At 37.5% G+C, this 15,194-nt stretch overlaps 1 protein-coding gene across 2 annotated transcripts in view; it reads left to right on the top strand.

Moving 5' to 3' along the window:
• Positions 1 to 8,831, top strand: part of Prkar2b (protein kinase cAMP-dependent type II regulatory subunit beta) — a 92,634-nt gene extending 83,803 nt beyond the window's left edge. For both annotated transcript variants that reach the window (XM_035445083.1, XM_027417001.2), the window contains 4 exons: positions 1,329 to 1,403; positions 3,468 to 3,533; positions 3,624 to 3,762; positions 6,561 to 8,831. In XM_035445083.1, coding sequence (XP_035300974.1) covers positions 1,329 to 1,403; positions 3,468 to 3,533; positions 3,624 to 3,762; positions 6,561 to 6,694 — 414 coding nt within the window. In that variant the 3' untranslated portion in view covers positions 6,695 to 8,831. The remainder of the gene's footprint in view (positions 1 to 1,328; positions 1,404 to 3,467; positions 3,534 to 3,623; positions 3,763 to 6,560) is intronic.
• Positions 8,832 to 15,194: the final 6,363 nt, after the last annotated feature.

The raw sequence follows: 15,194 nt of genomic DNA, 5'->3' as shown, positions 1-15,194 counted from the left end.
GGCTGCTGAGGACCTGCCCAGTACCCTGCCCCCAGTCTGTACCTCTCTGACCACATTTCTAGCTGTTCCACAGACATCCTGCCACAGACACTAGCTTCTTGCTGTTGCACAAACAGCTGTCTGCCTAGAACAGCCTCCTGCACCATCTCCATGTCTGCCCCATGAATTAGCAGTGTCTTCTCAATGAGACCCATTGTTTCTTACCTGTCAGGGCAGACACCTATGAAAGAAATGTTACGTTAAGGATTCAGCTTTGCCATAAGTTAATTGCTAAGTGTTGTTTTTTTTCTAGACATTTTATAAAGCCTCAAATTTGAACTCTCTTGAAAGAGATTATAGAGAAATAGATATCAGCATAGTAATCTTTCTAGGGTTGCTGGGTTATGCCTGGGAGAACCTTGACCACATTGTGGAGTGCACAGGCAGTTGATTTTTCTCCAGCAGTTCCTGCCCTCAAATAGAACATATCAGGGAGGCAACCCAGTCAGATTGAGGCATGTGACAAAAAGCAACACAGGAAGGGACTCTGGCAAATTGGAGAACATGTGCTCCCTCAAAGGGAACAGCTGCCATCCCACCACAGCTTTATTGCCACCATATGGAAATTTGGGCTGGGAGTTTCTGAGTCTTCTGGTATTTTATGAAAAACTAGAAATACAAATTTTTCTATTTCAGAATGTAACAACCACACAAGCAAACAATGGTCCGTTTATTTAGCAGTATAGGTTACCCCTTCTAAATGTGTAAAATAGGTATACGATTACCTAATTGGTCTGTGTATTACTCAGGGTTCTCCAGAGGAAAAGAGAATTTATAATTTATATATATATATATATATATATATATATATATATATATGGTGAGTATGTAATATATATCACATAGATATGTATATGGGGATTTACTAGAATGGCTTACAGGCTGTGGTACCACTAGTCCAACAATGGCTGTCTACTAATGAAGAATCTAAGAATCCAGTAATTGTTCAATCCAGGAGGCTGGATGTCTCATCTGGACTTCAAACAGAGTCCGGAAGAATTAGGCTGTAATGCCAGGGAAGGAACGGACTTCCTGGGAAATCCAGAGCAAGCGGGCAAAGGGAGGGGTAGCTGCCCTCCTCTGCTGACCTCTGAATAGGCTGTAGTAGCAGGTGTGACCCAGATTAAAGGTGGCTCTTTCCACTTCAGGTGATTTAATTAAGGAAAAAAAAAAAACCCTCACAGGTGTACTCAGCCATTGGGTTTTAGTTAATTCCAGATATAGTCAAGTTGACAACCCAGAACAGCCATTATGGTCTGTTTCTTTCTAATACTATATTTTCTTTGTAGGTTTCTGAACGCCTGAAGGTGGTAGATGTGATTGGCACCAAAGTTTACAATGACGGAGAGCAGATCATTGCTCAGGTATGATACCATGTTAGTCAGTTTAGGGTGACATTCAAGAATGTCTTAGAAAGCTTGTTAAACTTTGTTTTAATAATTAGTATGCAATGTTGGATTAAATGAGTATTATTTCTACCAAACAACTTACTAAAAATGCTTTTACAGCCTGTAAGTAATTTGGATATTTTTCTTTATATGATTTACCCCTAATGAATATGCATTAAACCATTACCTGACTTTCTGAGTAGTTTTACAATTTGTAACATGAAATTCACAGGTATAGTAGGAATAAGAGGCCATATATAAAAGGGGAAAGAGGTGGATGTCATGAAATTAGTAAGAACCCAGATCCATTGGGAGATGAAAAAGAATTTTGCATGATGGGTTCTTAAGACCTCCTGAGGCCACTTCTAGATAACATTCACTGAGAAGAGCTCACTTGCACCAGATCCAAGTAAAATCTCCTCTAACCCTCATGCTTTTCCAACATCCCAGTGCCTCAGTCAGCTAGAGGGCACCTAGAAAGCAGGTTCATAGACAGTGAAACATGCACACCGCTTGAGGAAATTTCTAATATTCTATTTATTTTATCACAGCGGTCTACTGTATTACCTGTGAAATAAGATTCAAAGCCTGCTTGAAGAAAAGACCAATGTTTAGAAGGCCAATAACTCTCTTTCTGTCCCCCCGCGCCGCCCCCCCCATGCACACACAGTGTAATCAGATTAGAATGGGAAATGGGAAATGGCAAAGTCTGACATACTTTTCAAATGCTTAAATTGGTTTGGGGGTTTATTGTTGGCTGAACCAAGCATCTCATCATACACCACTGAACTACAGCCCTAGTCTCTTAAGTGCTTCTTTGTAACATCATGTTTTGAAAAACATATCACAAAAAGTACTGGGAGTTTGCACAGACTCTCCGACCAGTTTCTCTGAGCCCATCTTGTGCCACTATTGCACTGAATCAAAATTAGAAAATTGACATCGGCACAGCCCACAGGCTGGACTCGGATTTCACTGGAGTTTTACAGATATTTGTATCACATTCGCCCAACAGCTGGTACACCTACCAGGAGTCATAGAACTCAAGATTTTAGTGTGAAGATCTTATAAAAACTTGACATGAACATGAAAGAAGGGACCTAGAGGTACAGCTTAAGAGTAGACTGTGTTGTTTGTATGTGTGGGGCTCTGGGTTCATTCCCTAGCAATAAGTAAATAATTAGCTATATTTTGCATCCATTCCCTAGCAAATAAATAGCTAAATTTTATTTAAAATACCATTGCATACTGTTTTGAGCACTTATAAATATATACCTATCCTGTATTTTAGAAATCTAAGCCTAACATTTATTTATTTTTGTGATATAATCTTTGGTGTTGTTTGAGGTCCTAGAGATAAAGTCAGGCATTTGAGTAGATTGGTTGTGATACCATCTCATTCTAAGTGTTTTAATTGTACCCAAGAGGTTTTCAAATGTTTGTGTTTCTCTGGATTCACCAGAAGGACCTTAGACTGAACAAAAATCTTCCCTAGCATGTTTGAGGAGGAGCATTAGAAGTTTCTAGTTAGACATGGCACCCGACTTTCCAGCCCCAGCAGTCTTTTCAGAGCCTGGAAGTACACTGGCTGTGGAAACCCCAGAGCCAGCAGCATCCTTTGCTTCTGAATGCTTCCAGGTACTCCTGGCAAGTCACTGTGCTAATGCGGGTTACTTTGGTGGACACAGGGAGCATGCTGCTACTTTCCAAGGCGCACAGAATGCAGACGTACCCTGTTGGGGGGTGCTGCTGGATTACACAGCCATGCTGACCTTCTTATGTATATGGCTCAGCACAACATTCGGGGAAGATTCCTAGCCCAGGTTATTTTCTGGTAGAGAATGTGTATTTCAAATGTTTTTGAAAATAAAAATGTTACCACATAATTATCAGTTGTAACCTCGGAATGTGGAAGATGAAATAGCCTCTTCAGTATGACTTCACTTACAAACTGGAACTTATAAGTTCGCTTCAAGGGCATGATTTCAGGGTAGCTATGGAATTTTCATTTTCACTATGTTTTTTTTTTTCTTTTAATAGGGAGATTTGGCAGATTCTTTTTTCATTGTAGAATCTGGAGAAGTGAAAATTACTATGAAAAGAAAGGTAAACATTTATCAGTCCTAAATTCCTCAATTAGCAAGGATGTTTCAATGATGTTAGATTTAAATGTAACTCATCTCACTGCCTTCTCAGGGTAAATCAGAAGTGGAAGAGAATGGTGCTGTGGAAATCGCTCGGTGTTTTCGGGGACAGTACTTTGGAGAGCTTGCCCTGGTCACTAACAAACCAAGAGCAGCGTCTGCACATGCCATTGGGACTGTGAAGTGTTTAGGTAGGGGTCACGGTGGTAGGCCTGGTTATGTCTGCAGTCCAGGCACTCAGATCCCATGGGACATTTTATTGGGTTCACAAGTACTGAAGTCCTCACGAAATATGATTAAGGTTTGAACTTACTTTAATTATTGAAATAAGAACTCCCAGTTAAAAGTTTTACATTTAATTTGTCAAGAAAATGCCATACTTTGTGTTCCTCAAAAGAGAAGGCTAAAATGGTGCGGTTTTTGTTGTTGTTGTTGTTGTTGTTGTTGTTAAGTTCTTTATTAAACTCTGCTGGGAAGTTGGGATGACCATGAAAAATTCAGTCATATCCACCCCCCACCCCCCCCCCCCACCCCCACCCCGGGATGGGGCTCAGGTCTATAGGAGCTGTCAGAGCATAATCAATTGTTGTTACTCAGCTTGTTATGGCTTTGGTCTACCTGGGGAGAATGACAGAAATGCCACTTTCAGTTGGCATCTACAGAGATTTTGTGTCTGAGAAATCACTCACTTAGGTAATGAAAAAGATCGTTCAGAAATTAGTAACATAAATGACTTTTTTTTTAAAGATTTATTTATTTATTATGTATACAATGTTCTTCCTGCCTTCATGCCTGCAGGCCAGAAGAGGGCACCAGATCTCATTATAGATGGTTGTGAGCCACCATGTGGTTGCTGGGAATTGAACTCAGGACCTCTGGAAGAGCAACCAGTGCTCTTAACCTCTGAGCTATCTCTCCAGCCCCTAACATAAATGACTTTTAAAAACCGATTCAACCATAATTATTCTCCCCGTGTACCTCACAATACAAAACAATAGGTTAGTTTCCATGATTTTTAAGATTTACAAGGTTCCTCAGGATATTCCTTACAGACTGACTCACTTTGTAAAAGGTTTTCAGGAAGTACAATATTAGTGAACTGTTACTGTGATGAACGGGAAGACACGCCTGACAGATTCTCCTCAAAGCTGTTGACTGTAAGACAAAGGTGGCGTGTGAGAAGCTGCTCATTCTGTAATAATTACATTAAAGGAAGTGGCAGAAATACAGGAAGTATACAAAAATATAGGAAAAGCCAAGACACACCCATGTCATCACCATCTCCCCATGGCTTCCACTATTGTAATTCCTTCTTGTTTGATTTGCATGAGTTTTCTGTTTTTAAAGAATTTTCCACTATGGAATTTTGTTAATACATCAAATTTTGACATTCTATTAGGCAAATGCATACACGATAAATTATCTAATCACTTACTGGTAAATGTTTTATGAGCTTTGGGTCCAATCTGTATGTGTATATAGATATGCAGAGGTGACTCTTTACAGTCTTTTTAAACGATTTCTCTTTAATTAGTGCATTACTTATATAAAGTTACAACACTTACGTTAGGAGCATGTGCTTTGAACACTCGCCATACTCACCCTGATGGTCTCCCGCTCTTTTCAAAGAGCCCCTCCCACTTTCAGAGTTTTTATTTAGATTTCCCCCTTCGCCTGTAGAAAAATGTACGGTGTCTGCTTCACTTAGCATGATACTTCCAAGTTTTGTTCATTCTTCTGCAAATGTTACAATTTATTTTTCTTTGTGGCTGAGTAACACTGAATTGTGTGTATGCACTTTATTTTTCCATTTTTTGGTTGATACTTAGGCTGATTCCATAACTTGGCTATTGTGAATAGTGCTGCAATATACACGGGCAGGTGAATCTCTCTCTGATGTGCTGACTTTGACTCCTCCAGACATTGCCTGGGAGGGTAGAGGCTGGATAAAATTGTAGGTCTAGTCTTTAATGGGGAAAGTATGTATTGATTTCCTAGCAGCTGCACTAATCTATAATCTCATCACTGGTGGACAAGGCTTCCATTCTTCAAGAGACCTTACTGACCTTTGTTGTTTCTTGGTGATTGCTGCTTTGACTTTGGTGAGATGGAAATCTCAATGTAGTAGTGACCTGAATTTATCAGATGGCTATTTTTTATGTATTTATTGGCTACTTGTTTTGAGATTTAGTTCATTTGCCTATAGTCAATTTTTTTTTTGCTATTGTGCCTTCTATACCATGCAAGAATGTCCCATAAAAACCTTATAAAACCTACCTTTTTAACCTATGCAAATTTGAGAGAGAGAATTTGATATGTTAAGCCATATATTATAAACTCAAGTTTAAAATGCATGAAACAGCCAGGCCTACTGTGTGTAATTCCAGTACCAAAAGTGGGAGGATCATAAATTCAAGGCCAGTTTGTTCAAGGTCAGTGTGAACTATTTAACCAGGCTGTCTCAAAACCAAAACCACAAAATAAAAAGAAAATGCATGAGGCGGACAAGCAAAGTGATGAATATATTGATAGATGCAGAAGAAAAGCATTATGTTAGTCACCAGTTTGAATTGTGTAGACAAAGGTATAAATGTGTAAAAATCTTCACAGCATGATATCATGCACTCCGAAAAGAAGGGAAGAAACACTCTTGTAGCACTTTTCGGGAGTTCTGTTTACTTTTGAGAGCTCTGAGACTGAGCCATGTTAGACCCTCATTTCCTCAGCATGGACCAGGCACCTCCCAGCAGCTTTGCCACAGGTTCATCAGCTGTCAAAGCATCCCAGACGATAAACAGAGAAGGTCCTACTTCCTTTGTGAAGCAGAACATATTAACCTTTTTTCTCATATTTTTATTATATCTACCTAAAATTCTCTTGCATTGTTAATATAGGAACAGTGCAACATCCTAGTAGAAAGGAATGGCTTAGGAATTTCTGAGCCATGCAAGGAATGGCATTTTTAATTTATTTTTTTCTTTTCTCTTAGCCATGGATGTGCAAGCATTTGAAAGGCTTTTGGGACCTTGCATGGAGATTATGAAAAGGAACATCGCCACCTATGAAGAACAATTAGTTGCACTGTTTGGAACAAACATGGATATTGTTGAGCCCACTGCATGAAGCAAAGTATGGAGCAGAAGAAGCATAGTGACACAGTTATGCAGTAGTGGTTAGTCCACTGAGAATGTGTTTGTGTAGATGCCAAGCATTTTCTGTGATTCCCGGTTTTTCCTTTTTTAAACAAAAAACATTTACAATGTATCAGTAAACAGTAGTGATTTAATAGTCAATAGGCTTTAACATCACTTTCTAATGGATAGTTCATTTTAAGAAAAATCAACATATTCATAAAAATGACTTTCTATTCCATAAAATTATTTGACTGAACGTTTTATTCAAATATAATATATTGAAAGCATACATGTTTAAGAAGACAATTAAAAGATGTAATCATAGGACAGTCTATGTTTGAGTTATTCAAATATCAAATTAGTGACTATCCCACTTAAGAGAGAAGTTGGTCGTGACTCATGCAATCTAGCATGACATCACATTCTTTTTATCATTCATCATACAGTAAAATGTCAGTCATTTCATCTTCTAGTTTTTCTGGCTTGATAAGTTTTGTTAGCCTTGGCCTATTGGTAAAATGGCATGAAACATCATATGCAATTTTAAAAATTTTTATATTTTTGCAATAAAGTACATTTTGACTTCTTTGACAAATGTCAGTGGGTAGCCTACGTAATTGAGTGGCTTTTGAGGCTTCAAAACTTAGTCATTATGATAATTGGGCAAAGAGTCTTTTAAGATGAAAGATCATAAATGCGTTTTTCTTTCTTTTTTTTTTCTCCTCAAGACAAGGTTTCTCCATGCAACCCTGGCTGTCCTGGAACTCATCTTGTAGACCAGGCTGGCTTCAAACTCAAACTAATAGATCCACCTGTCTCTGTCTCTTGAGTGATGGGATTAAAGGCGTATGCCACCACCGCCAAGCCCATAATTACATTTCTCATCATCAAATACATAGTATGAGTGCTTCCTTTTTTATTTTGCAACCCCTGTATTCTTTATAAATTGCATTTTGACATCTAATGTGACAAAGATTTCTTTAAAAGCTATTTAAACTTAATCTGACATTTTCTTTGTCCTCTAAAAGTTCTGAATCTTATTATTTAGAAAAAGGAAAACTTTCCTAGGAAAAATCGTTTGGGACTCCTACCCACATGCCCACAGGATACTGCTTTGTTCGTTGTGGTCTGGATACTGCAGCCCTGTGCACATGTCTGCACCCATGGTTTTGTTTCTTTCCCCTCCTCTCCTCTTCCTGTCCCTCTCCTCTCCTTCCCTTTCCTGTTTCCCTTGTGATAATCACCAACCAGCAAGCTCATTGATCATCAGCCAATCTACCCTCAAAAACTCTGCTACCGTGGTGGAAATAAGTCTATATATAAGCAAAGCCATACATAATGATTAATGGAATTTCTGTTTATACTAATGATAATTAGGCCTTGTCCTCAGTTTGGAAGTCAATTCAGAGTTAAAAGTACACAAAGTACAAATTTTTATTAGGTTTTTTTAAATAGCTTACATGCTTATTTTTATGCCAGATACAATGAATTGTTATATACAACCAAAGCAATATACTTTTACATGACTTTCAGACCCCAAGACCAAATGTCTAGAGACATTAATTCTCACCAGTTATTCACCTTTAAATGGGTAATTTCATTTTGGGAAACACGTTCCAAGAAACAGAGGTGTCTATATATGTGAAATTCATCTATGGTTGTTGTGATCTTATAAGGGAATGTTTATAGTCCTACTTGTACATGAAAACATGGCTGGAATGTTAATTGGATAATGCATAAACAAGTTAAAGTATTTAAACTATTGCTTTAGTTGTGTTTTAAAATACTACTATTTTTTAAAAATCTGTCTGTAGGAAAAAGAGCTCTCTCTACATGAAGGTAACGTTTTCAAAAGCCACGTATTAAACAAGGAAAAATTCCAAAAATAGAAAAACAAGAAAAAAGCCACCCAAATTCCTGGTTCTTCATTTTGTGTTGTTTATTCACTTTTCCAAGTTCTCTTGTTGCATTGAATAAGCTGACTGTTAAGGTTCATGGAACAGCAAACAAATGCCTGTTGAATAAAGAACTCCAACCAAGGCTGTTAAACGCCAGTTACATTATTTTCAGTATTGTTGGTTATATTTAAAATTTCCTTATAATAAAGCACACTTTTATAATAAATATTTTAAGCATTGTTTTCTTTATTATGGCTTGTCTAGTGTATAAGTGTAACAAAAGATCATTAGTTATGGTCCATTGAAGTTATAACCCCATAGCATATATTGCAGTAAGAAAGTATGGTTTTGCATGAATGTAGGTTTTTGTAAGATTTTTAACTACTGGTTAAATTTTTAACTTTTGTGGTATGTTGCACATTATTTTGGCTATTTAGAATAACCAAATAAAATATGACTAACAGGAATATATGTGTAAAACTTTATAATTAAACAGCTCAAGTTTGACTTGTGAATGTCATTATTAAATCTCTAATGAGGAATCTTAGTATTTGGGAATTCTTTGATGAAGTTTCTGTTCAAAGACGGCACCTCTTAAGTACACCTGTGGCTAGGAAAGTGTTAGAAGTCTGTCCTGGAAAACAAGATTCTTCATTATGTTTTAAACAAGTTTAGAACAATAGTGTGTTTCTTGATTATCAGTATGAATTAGGGCTTAGCACCTATAACACATACTACCTGCAGTTGGATAAATATATGAGTTATTTTACATGTCTACCAAGCCATGTAAAATGTTTTATGTGGAGAGTTTGCAATGAAACAGGGACTTGGAATTTTACTGAGAAGTGTAGGAGTGAGCAGTATTGAGTTGTTTCATTTCCAAAGTATGTTTAACAACACAGATTACTTTTTCCAGAAGTGTTATGATTAGATAATTTTCTGTGGTCTTAAAACCCTGTAAGCCTGGAGGGATTGCTCTAGTCCTTTTTTAGACAGTTCATGAGAGGCTTCTCATAGCTGAATAAAATGCAGACACTGCAGAGAAATAGGAGGAATGCTAGGTTCCCAGGTCGATAGTGAAGTGAATGAAGTACAGACTAAAGGAAAGAAATTGTAGTAACAATTTAGACAGTTTTTACCTGTTCCAGAGTAATTTTGCAGGCAACAAAACTGGCTAAACAATGAAAAATATAGTTGTATTCACAAATATTTAAAAAATTATTACCAGGCATTGGTGGTGCCTGCCTTTAATCCCAGCACTTGGAAAGCAGAGGCAGGCAAATCTATGAATTCAAGGCTAGCCTAGTCTACAGAGTGTGTTCCAGGACAGCCAGAGATACACAGAGAAACTGGGGTGGGGGGAGGCTAAAATAAACAAATCTTATCATGTTAACTCATGAATTGAGAAAATGTAAACAAATATACTAGTTGTTTTTGGAAGAGCACAAGATTATCTCCGTCCAGTTTGCATACTAAGGAGAATCGGTCTTCACCAAGACTGTGTTGTACGTCTCATGAAGAACTGAGATTTCTTCCTTTCTTGTCAAAATCTTGGCCTATAACTCAGTGTCAGGTAAAAGCCTAGTCTAATATCACGTAAATTTTGAGAGGAAAATCTTTTACTAACAAATGTGGGTCTTTATCTTTTGCATATGGTCAAATTTACAAACCTAAAAATCCCTAGAAGTCTTTTATTTAGCATCTGTCATCTGGATCTGGTGAGGCATGACAACCTATGAGGCGGGATTTATCATTGATATTAAAATGAAGTGCCCAGCTGGACAGATGGTGAAGAGGTTAAGAGTTCAATTCCCAGCATCCACATGGTGTGGCTCACAACCGTCTATAATGAGATTTGGTGACCTCTTCTGGCATTCATGTGTGCATAATAAATAAACCTTTAAAAAGAAATGAAGTGCCACCTACTTGGGCATGTGGTTTCCTCAGATTTTGATTTAACCATAGCCTGAATCTTGCCATTTTCTTAAATATAAACATGACGCTACAAAGTGGTGTATAGGTGCCTATGACATGTACACAAAGGTGTACATATATTTACACATACTTTGTTAGCACCATTCATAATTGTCTCACAGTAGCATGTTAGTCCATTTTTTACTCTTAACTGAAAACAGCAAAAATGACCTTTACCCCCTATGTACCAGGGAAAGTTAAATAACAAGTTAATTCGATGAGCCTTGGTCATCCCCTGAGTTAGTCCATTAGCCTCTTTCCAGTAGACGACCTGGGAATGCAGCAAGTAGAACACCCCATGGTGAATGGGACACAGATGCCTTTCTAGAACCCCAATCTTCTCTATGAGTCCCCAAAATGTAGTTTGTGGGTTCATCCATTTACTTATGAAGGAGTAGAGGGGGTGCTAGAGAGATGGCTCCAGAGGTTAAGCGCACTGGATGCTCTTCCAAAGGTCCTGAGTTCAATTCCCAGAAACCATGTATAAAGAGATCTGGTGCCCTCTTCTGGTGTGCAGGCATACATGCATATATAATAAATAAAATCTTTTAAAAAAATAAAGGACTAGAGGGAAAATATTTGAAAGTGCTCTATTAAATGGTGTAGGGATGAAAGTGTAGTGGTCTTAATGTGTGGGCTGGTGAGATGGCCTGAATTTAATCCCTAAGACCACAGGTGTTAGAAGTTAGCCAGGCACAAGAGTACACACACACACACACACACACACACACACACACACACACACACACACCAAAAAAAAAAAAAAACCATCTGCACAGATGGAACAAACTCTGGACAACTGAGAACATTTGGATGTGCAGCTGGTAAGTTCTTAACCCTGCCTTGGCTGCAACTATCCTCATTAAACAACAACAACAACAACAACAAAAAACCCGGATTATCTCTATTACCTTATTTTGGCTTCTACAGACTTGGTCTTGCTATGAAGCCTCAGGTGGCCTGGACCTTAAGATCCTCCTGCCTCAGCCTCGTGAGTGGCTGGGTTATGGGCTTTCTCTACCCTGCCTGACCTTCCTTTTCTTTGTGAAGTGTTCGGGATCTAACCCAGGCAAGCACTCTGCCACTTACCTTCATTCCCAGCCGATAAAATTTTACATTCAATGTGAAAAGGCTTTAAAAGAATGTTTGAGAAATTTAGTCAAATGGTGAAGCTACTTCTAATTGTTCATCTTCCTTTTCTGTGCTAACTGGACGCCAACCTGTGTCTTACTGATTCACAAGAGAACCAGCTACCCAGCTAACTGCACTGGAACGTACCTGCCTCTTTTAGGCCGGCATTCAGTACAAGTGTACCTTCCTTTACAAAACTATATTCTGGGAATGTGAACAAATAATTTTTCTCCTCCTCACCCCCGACACAGTCTCACTATGCTGTTCTACACTCACCAGACTGTTCTTGCACTTTGGGGCTCAAGCCATCTTTCCACCTCACCCCCACCCCCAGCAGGTGGGACTACAGGCAAGCACCACTATTCTCCATTACAACTTTAGGAGTGTCATATTTTAATTATTTTAAGATAGGTGGCCGTTATAACAATATTTTTTCTCTCATATTCTTTGAAGTGCCAATAGGATATTGCTAACACTTCAAAACCATATTGCATTATGATAATCTATATAACTTGGTGGTGAGGTGTGATAATGAGATACATACTCTGTTTGCATGATTGACATGGTGAAGGAGACAAAAACAGTATTTAACACAGTTGGGAGCTGAGTATCTTATCTGAAATCTTGGAACTAGAACAATTTAATTGTTATATGTTAATATATTAGTATTTAGTAATATATGTTATTAATACATTATTTAAGGTTTCTGATCTTTTTGGAATTTGGAGTATTTGCATACTTTAACCTCTGAGCATCACTAATTTGAAGATGTGAGATCCAGAAAGTGTTGGAATCTGAAAAATGTTGGAGAGCAGAAATGACCCTCAAAGTTTCAGACTCCGAAACACTTAGGAGTTTTTGGTTTGTGAGGCTTATTAACCTGTAATAGCTAGAGGAAGTAGCCCTTAAAGCACATAAAAAGTATTTTTAAAAAGTCAGTATTCAAAACAGAACATGGAGGCTTACGAAACCCATACTGCACATTCTCCCAATGTAACAATTGTTTCATTGTTTATCAGATGCCTACCTTCATTGCTTATTAGCCAGACAAAAAGATGGTTACAGAGATGGAGAGTGGCAGAAGAGGAGGACGAATTGTTATTAAAAGTATTAGTTTATTTGCAGTCTTATAAAACTGTGAACATATAGACTGCAAATATAAACTATTCCTATGATTTTAAATGTTCTTTCTGAGAATTATATTATAAGAACTATAAGTCAAATAGGCCAGAAAACAAGAATTACCCATTTTAGAAAATCTTCAGTAAATGACATAGGAATCAGTATTTCAGCTTCAGTTTATAAACCTGGTGTGAGATGAAACAAAATTATTTATTGACTACTCTTATTTCATTTATACAAAATTGAGAAAGTCTGCAATAAGTTTTGGGAGAAAATGATACCAAAAGTAGCAGTCTATTTTCTGAGGGTACTCAGCTTTTGTCTTCTAGCCCAGTGGTTTTCAACCTTCTTAATACAGAAACCCTGTGATACAATGTGATACAATGATAGGTTTTTTTTTTTTGTTTTTTTTTTTTTTTTTTTTTTTTTGGTTTTTTGAGACAGGGTTTTTTAGCAGCTATGGAGCCAGTCCTGGAACTTGCTCTGAGGCTGTCCTCAAACTCACAGAGATCCATCTGCCTCTGCCTCCTGAGTGCCTCCTTGGGATTAAAGGCATTTGCCACTACCACCTGGCTTTGTTGCAACTTCTAACTGTAATTTTTCTACTGTTATGAATCATAATGTAAATGTTTGATATGCAACATATCTAATATATGACCACCAGGGGGTCACGACTAATAGGTGGAGAACCACTACTTTAGACTCTTATCTCTTAAAGTTCAAATGAAAGTGAATACATACAAGTGTTATAGACTCCCTGTAATCAGGTTTCTACGACCATTGCAAGCTTAGCATTTCAATTTGAACTCAACCTTTCGACTACTCTCAGAACCTACATCTCTCCCATATCCCTTAATTCAATTGGAGACATGAATAATCTCAGTTATCTAAGCAAGAAACCAAACATTCTTTCTTGCCTCGTCTGCTGTCGTTTCTTCCTGATGGGTATAGGGACAAAACACCCACCCATCAGCCGTCAGGTCTTGTTTTATGGTCATCTGAACAAAATCTAAACTTCTAGTTGCATCATCAAGGATATGAGGCACATGATGATTCGGTTCCCAAATTATGCTCATTACCTTATAGTCACTTCACTGCATATGTTACATGAGTGCTTTGAACTAACTTAATTATAAAATAAACTTGTTTTCCAGCAGTAAGATAATATGGGGAGGGTATCTGCCTAAGTTTAAATATTCTACTAAAAAGCTATCCGGGACTTTGGGGACAGTATTTTGAACTATATGGTTTGGTCTCTTTCTCAGTTGTATAATTTGTTGAACTGTTTGATAATGAGAATAGTGGTATCATGAATATTCAAGTAGATGCCATGGGCTTTCTCAGTTTTTGTTTGGCAGAGTAGTAATTATTCAAGATTGGGGGGATCCAGGTAAATTACTTCATTTCATCTCTAAATAAATAAATTATAATTGATAAACTTTTTAAACCATCTTTAACTAAATAAAACTTGTTTATAAAAATAAATATTCAAACTGCTGATATTTTGATTTGAGATTTCCCTCCACATTTTTAGCATAGATATAATGTGTGTGTACAGTACACATGCAAACCAAGAGGAGGTGTTTAAATGATTTTTAAAAAGATTTATTTATTTATTATGTATACAACATTCTGCTTCCATGTATATCTGCACACCGGAAGAGGGCACCAGATCTCATTACAGATGGTTGTGAGCCACCATGTGGTTGCTGGGAATTGAACTCAGGACATCTGGAAGAGCAGTCAGTGCTCTTAACCTCTGAGCCATCTCTCCAGCCCCTAAAATGATTTTTTAATGTTAATCTTATCATGAAAACATCTGAAGATGACGCTATATCTATTTTAGACAAGGAGTCTAACTTACAGAAAGTTTTACTAAGATCTTATTGGTCTTCCTTCTGGCTCTTGATTGGCCGCTTTTTTTTGTTAACCAAGAATTAATGTTGTTCATGTTAAATATGCATAAGACGCCAAGGTGCTCAGTTAGTTCCCCAAGGAAGTCAAAAGACAGGATTAAATATCTGCTAAAAGGTGAGGGAATTCCAATAATTATGTTTATTTATCTGTGATTAAACTATTTGACTGTAACATATTTAAAGACTTGGACATAAGTAAGACAAAGTATGACAAATGTTTTTTTTTAAAGATTTATTTATTTGTTTATAATGTACACAGTGTTCTGCCTGCATGTATGTCAACAAGCCAGAAGAGGGCACCAGATTTCATTACAGATGGTTGTGAGCCACCATGTGGTTGCTGGGAATTGAACTCAAGACCTTTGGAAGAACAGGCATTGCTCTTAACCACTGAGCCATCTCTCCAGCCCCTATGACAAATGTTTTAAATCTTAGTATTGTCAGTAGC

The sequence above is a fragment of the Cricetulus griseus genome, chromosome 5 (genome assembly GCF_003668045.3).
Source record: "Cricetulus griseus strain 17A/GY chromosome 5, alternate assembly CriGri-PICRH-1.0, whole genome shotgun sequence".
In the NCBI taxonomy this organism is placed as follows: Eukaryota; Metazoa; Chordata; class Mammalia; order Rodentia; family Cricetidae; genus Cricetulus; species Cricetulus griseus.
The sequence above is the reverse complement of the archived record's forward strand: the minus strand, read 5'-3'. Positions and strand labels throughout refer to the sequence as shown.